General features: G+C 56.7%; 1 protein-coding gene across 1 annotated transcript; it reads right to left on the bottom strand.

Moving 5' to 3' along the window:
* Positions 1–523: 523 nt before the first annotated feature.
* PTGIR (prostaglandin I2 receptor) lies at positions 524–5166 on the bottom strand. The gene is made up of 2 exons (XM_060084727.1): positions 4034–5166; positions 524–2990 (listed from the first exon to the last, which is right to left on the bottom strand). Exons 1-2 carry the CDS (start codon positions 4799–4801, stop codon positions 2604–2606), a joined length of 1155 nt encoding a protein of 384 aa, XP_059940710.1. The 5' UTR covers positions 4802–5166; the 3' UTR covers positions 524–2603.

Raw genomic sequence — 5166 nt, 5'->3', positions numbered from 1 at the left:
TCCCTTCTGCACGGTCCTCCAGGGGCACCTTTGGGCTGCTTCCCACTGAGGCCGGGCCAGGATCGGTAACAAAGGCCAGACCCCACCTGATGTTTCTTGAACTGTTTTTTGGTTTGTTTTGGTACAAGTCAAATTTTTACTATTAAATTCAAGCAATAGGACTTCCCTGGTAGCGCAGTGGTTAAGAATCTGCCTGCCAATGTGGGGGACACTGGTTCAATCCCTAGTCTGGGAAGATCCCACATGCTGCAGAGCAACTAAACCCGTGAGCCACAACTACTGAAGCCCGCGTGCCTAGAGCCTGTGCTCCGCAACAAGAGAAGCCACCGCAATGAGAAGCCCGCACACTGCAACGGAGAATAGCCCCCGCTCGCCACAACTAGAGAAAGCCCAAGTGCAGCAACGAAGACCCAACGCAGCCAAAAATAAATAAAATAAAATAAAATAAAATATTCTAAAAATAAATGAAAAATAAATTCAAGCGATACAATATTTCTCTGGCAAGACTGCTATAAAAGTTTCTAAACTTCCTCAATTTTTTTTCAGTATTACGTTTTTTTTTATTGTGGTAAAGTACCCATAACACAAAATGTACCATTTTAACCATCTTAAAAAGTACAATTCAGTGACATTTAGTACATTCACGATGTTGTACAACCACCGCCGCTATCTAGTTCCAGGACGTTTTCATCACCCCAAAAGGAAACCCCATACCCATTAAGCAGTTGTTTGACCTATTTTTAACTCTCACAGACACCCCTTCAAATGAAACATAATGTCTGGTGGGAAGTAGTCAAAACAATGGAGAAAGGTGTTGTTTTCAAACCGCATTTGCCCAGATGCCAAAGACCACTACAATAGCTACAATAACAACGGCAGTAACAGTAACACGTATTGTGGGCTTTACTCCAGGCCCTGTGCTAAATTGCTTTTCGGGGAAATCATTTAATCCTCAGCACAGCCTTGTAAGCTAAGTATTAGATTATGATCACCATTCTACACAAAAGGAAACCAAAGCAAACTCATCAGCCCAACAGTGATCTGAGCTAAGAAGATAAAAAGATAGACCAGGGACTTCCCTGGTGGTCCAGTGGTTAGGACTCTGGGCTTCCACTGCAGGGGGCACGGGCTCCATGGCTGGTCAGGGAACTAAGATCCCGCAAGCAGCGAGGCATAGCCAAAAAAAAAAACACCTCGGAACCCTCACAAACCCAGCTCCACCTGCAGGCTGAGCTTTCTCCTGGGGCTGGTGATGGCCCTCTCCGGACCTTGATTCCAGCCTGTGTAGAAGGGCTCTAATAATAGCAGCCTGGAGCGGGAGGGTGCAATTCACGAGGAGGAGGAATCACTTGAGCTGCCGCTGTTGTCTTTATAGGAAGCTCATGCCTTCTCTACTCCTCCAGCCCTCCCCAGGGGCAGATGTATTGTTTTAACCCTGAAGCCAAGTGAGAAAGGGGAACCCAGGGCTGGGGGTGAGTCTGGGGGCTTTCCCATTCACCTCCTCCCACCAGCAGAAGCACCACTTCCTTTCATGTTCACTCCTGGAAAACCCTTGAATTCTGTACCTGAGGGCAAGGGATGGCAACGAGAAGGGGGGAGGGGTGGATGGCTGGACATCCCCCCAGCAATCAGAAGGGGAATTGAAGGCTGGAAATCACCCCAGAGGAGTCCAGGGTGGGGCCGAGACTGCTCTGTGTCCCCAGCACCTGATAGAGTCAGCGCCCACTATTTGTTGAATGAATGAATGAATGAATGAATGACATTTTGGTGGCAGTTCCCAGGACACAGGCGGTGAAGTGAGGCTCTGCGAGGGGGCATAGGGACAGGCACAGGACTTAGGTCTGAGTTCTTGGGCCGTCCCTGGGTTCTGTACCTCCCACCGCTTTATTCTCTAGCTTCTCCCCCAGCCCAGGGCCCCACCATCCACATCTTGCAACTCACCAAGCCATGCAGTTTCCAGGCACCTGTCCAGTGATGTCGCCCACAATGCAACAGTCTCCCCTTCTTCACCTCCCCTGCGGGGACCTGGCCTCCCAAGTCTGATGGGGAATCAGAAGTAAAGGGAAGCAGGGAGCTTGTCGGAGAATCCTGGGCTCCCATGAGGCAAACAGAGGGTGGCTCTTGGAGTGGACTGGGAGAGGGCAGGGCTGTCCGCTGGGGGTTTGGGGTGGGCATCCAGGGCACCCTGAATGAATGAGGATCAGAGCCAGAACCCTAACCAGAGCAGACCTGAGTGCACAGAAGCTGCTGGGAACTTTTCTGCCTTCTAAATATTTAGACAGTGAGATGGATGGGCAAAGTGAGGGCCAAAGCAAGGGCCAGACCAGGCCACCCAGGCCACCGGATATTTTGAGTGAACTGTTCTTTTTATGCTCCAGGATAATTGTTTCCTCTCCCTCTCTCCCTCCTCCCACAGCCCATCGTGGCCACCCTGAAGGAGGAGAAATAGCAGTTGATCACCCCCTGAATCCAGGGGGTCAACATTCTGGCCGGCTGGGCTCCAGGATCCATCTCTGGGCTTGTCCATCCGCAGCCACTGGTCATGTCCCTGAATTTCTGGCTGCTGCTCCCGGAAGACAGGGCAGGAGATCACGGGGCAGATATCAGCAGAGGGAGCAGGCTGTCTCGGACCCCACTTTGGACGGTGTTCCCACGGTGCTGCTGGATGGCTGTAGGACAGGCAAGGGTGCTCCCTGCCCCTCGCCCAAGGCTGACATATGCACCCAGCTCCCACCCTTCCCCCCGAGAGCAGTGGGGGCCCTTGAGCCCTTCCTCCCCGAGGCCGGCTGGGAGAGGGACGTCTGCAAGTCGTCCTGGCCAGGTCTCGGGCACAAGCAACAGAACCAGAGCTTGAGCCGCTGGAAGACAGCCTTGCGGAAAAGGATGAAGACCCAGGGATCCAGGATGGGGTTGAAGGCATTGAAACGGAAAGCGAGGAGGTCCCCCATCTCACTGCTGTCCGGGGCGATGGCCTGGGTGAAGCCGTGGATCTGAGGGCAGAGTGAGGGTGTCAAGCAGCACCCACGAGTTCTCTGCCCCCACCCCCACCCCACCCTCGGTCCCCTCCCCCCACTTGCTCACTGGCAGAAATGAGGGAGGGGTGGCCTGTTGGAAGGGAAAGGAAATAAGATAAGATGAAAACTAACAAACAAGTGCATCCGGGGAGCAGAGGGAGAGAAAGCCCCAGGAGACAGCCAGCAAAGCCCTAGAGGGAGAGAGATGGGGCGGTAGGGCTGGGTCCCAGGGCTGTGTCTGTGGGTGTCCAGCTTCTCAGTCCTCTGTAACCCCCCAAAGGTTTGACGAGCCTCAGATCTAGCCCAGCTCTTGCGTTTTACAGAAAGAGAAACCGAGGCCCAGAATATAGACAGGATGACTGGGTGCCACAGGACCAGGGTTGGCCCTGCTGCAATTTGGGAGGGGCAGGGCAGGAGTTCCTGCAGGAAAGGGGCCAGGCCAGGAGATGCCAAGGGCAGACCCATGGGTGGGGCTGGGGAAGTGGGGAGCATGGTGGCGGGGAGATCAGACTCCGGCATCAGAGGAGCCCAGGGTGCAGACCTGCCTCTGTGTGATCATGGGCAAAAGACATCATCACCCCTCCTCTGTAAAAATGGCGACAGGGCAGAGACTTCGTCACATTTCTTGCTAAATGCTTGTGGAATAGATGCATAAGATCATTTTGGAGATTATCGGAGAAAGGATTTCTAAACCACTGAGCACAGGGTGGACAGAGAGCAATGAACGGCGGATCTTATTATCATTGTAGGGGTAGGAGAAGGTTGGTGGGGGGTGGAATTGGTAGGGTTGGGGGGCTAGAGATGTGGAAGCGGGAGACAAGGGTCAGAAGGGGTCAAATGGGACAGAAGCAAATGGGGAGACTTCTCCAGCAAGTTGGGAGTTGTTTGACCCTGGACAAAGCCTCTCATCTCTTCGGGTCTCAGTTTCCCCATCTGTGAAATGGGTACAAACGATGGAGGATGGCGCTGGGCTCTGCCTTCCTCCCCACCGCCCACCCCGATCTGCCGAGGGGACTCACCGTGAGAGGCAGGGAGCACACGGCCATGATGCCCGTCATGAGGGCCAGCAGAATCAGGTGGTCAACCTCGTCTTCGCCCGCCCGGGGGCTGGGGACCAGCGAGCCATGGTGGCGCCTCTGCTGGCGGTACATGCGGCAGAGGCTGAGGGTGACCGAGCCGTTGCAGAGGATGATGGCGGCCACCAGCAGGGCCACGAGGCTGGCGTAGGCCAGCGAGAATGCGCAGCCGCCCGGCTCGGCCGAGCGCATACGGATGAAGCACCAGCTGCCCGGGCAGTACTGCTGGTGTTGGCCCAGGCCCAGCAGGGGCAGCGAGCAGAAGACGGTGCAGAAGGCGTAGATGGCGGGCAGCGCCAGGCGGGCGCGGCGCGGCCCGTCCAGCTGGGCGTAGCGGTAGGGGTGGCTGAGCGCCAGGCAGCGCTCCACGGCCATGGCGAAGAGGATGAGCGTGGAGGCCAGGCCGAAGAAGGTCATGGCGAAGGCGAAGGCATCGCACAGCGCCGGGCGGCCCCGAGCCAGGCCCAGCAGCGAGCTGTTGCGGGCGTAGGCCGCGAACACCGCTGGACTCAGGAAGCACGTGCCCAGCAGGTCGGTGACCGCCAGCCCGGTGACCAGCACCGCGAAGGCCGAGGGGCGTGACCGTCGCCGCGCCCCCAAGATGCCCAGCGCCAGCCCGTTGCCCACCACGCCCGCCACGAACATCAGGGCGCTGGTGGCCGGGCCCACCGAGTCCCGCACGTACGTGAGGTTCCGGCACGAATCCGCCATCCCCAGCCTCCGGCGGCCGCCCGGGCCGGAGGGGTCCCCGGGGTGGGAGGTGGCGACGGAGGGGAGCCGGATCCGGCCCTGCGACGCCCACCACCGCGCTCCCCTCCCCTGGGTCCTCGCTGAAGTTGGAGGTCGGGGGGAGGGAGGGTCCCAGTCAACCCACCGCAATTCTTGTTGTGCGACTGGCTGTCTATTTCTATTTCTCTCCCCTCTGTCTTCCCCAGACTCCCGGACTCTCTCTCTCTCTTTCCCCTATTTCTCTCCTTCCCTACATCTGTCTCTCCATCTAGTCTTTTCCTCTTCAAGCCCCTGGTTCTTTCCTTCTCTGTCTCTGTCTCTTGCTGTGTCTCTGTCCCCTCCCTGGT

This window comes from Mesoplodon densirostris, chromosome 19, assembly GCF_025265405.1.
Source record: "Mesoplodon densirostris isolate mMesDen1 chromosome 19, mMesDen1 primary haplotype, whole genome shotgun sequence".
NCBI classification, from domain to species: Eukaryota; Metazoa; Chordata; class Mammalia; order Artiodactyla; family Ziphiidae; genus Mesoplodon; species Mesoplodon densirostris.
Note: the sequence above shows the minus strand (reverse complement) of the source record. Positions and strands in the feature narration are given on the sequence as shown.

Excerpts from the sequence above, each read along its gene's own strand:
- PTGIR (XM_060084727.1), bottom strand. The coding sequence starts at position 4,801 with ATGGCGGATTCGTGCCGGAACCTCACGTACGTGCGGGACTCGGTGGGC. Across the intron at positions 2,991-4,033 it reads TGTGCTCCCTGCCTCTCACG|ATCCACGGCTTCACCCAGGC; the intron begins GTGAGTCCCCTC and ends CTCTGCCCTCAG.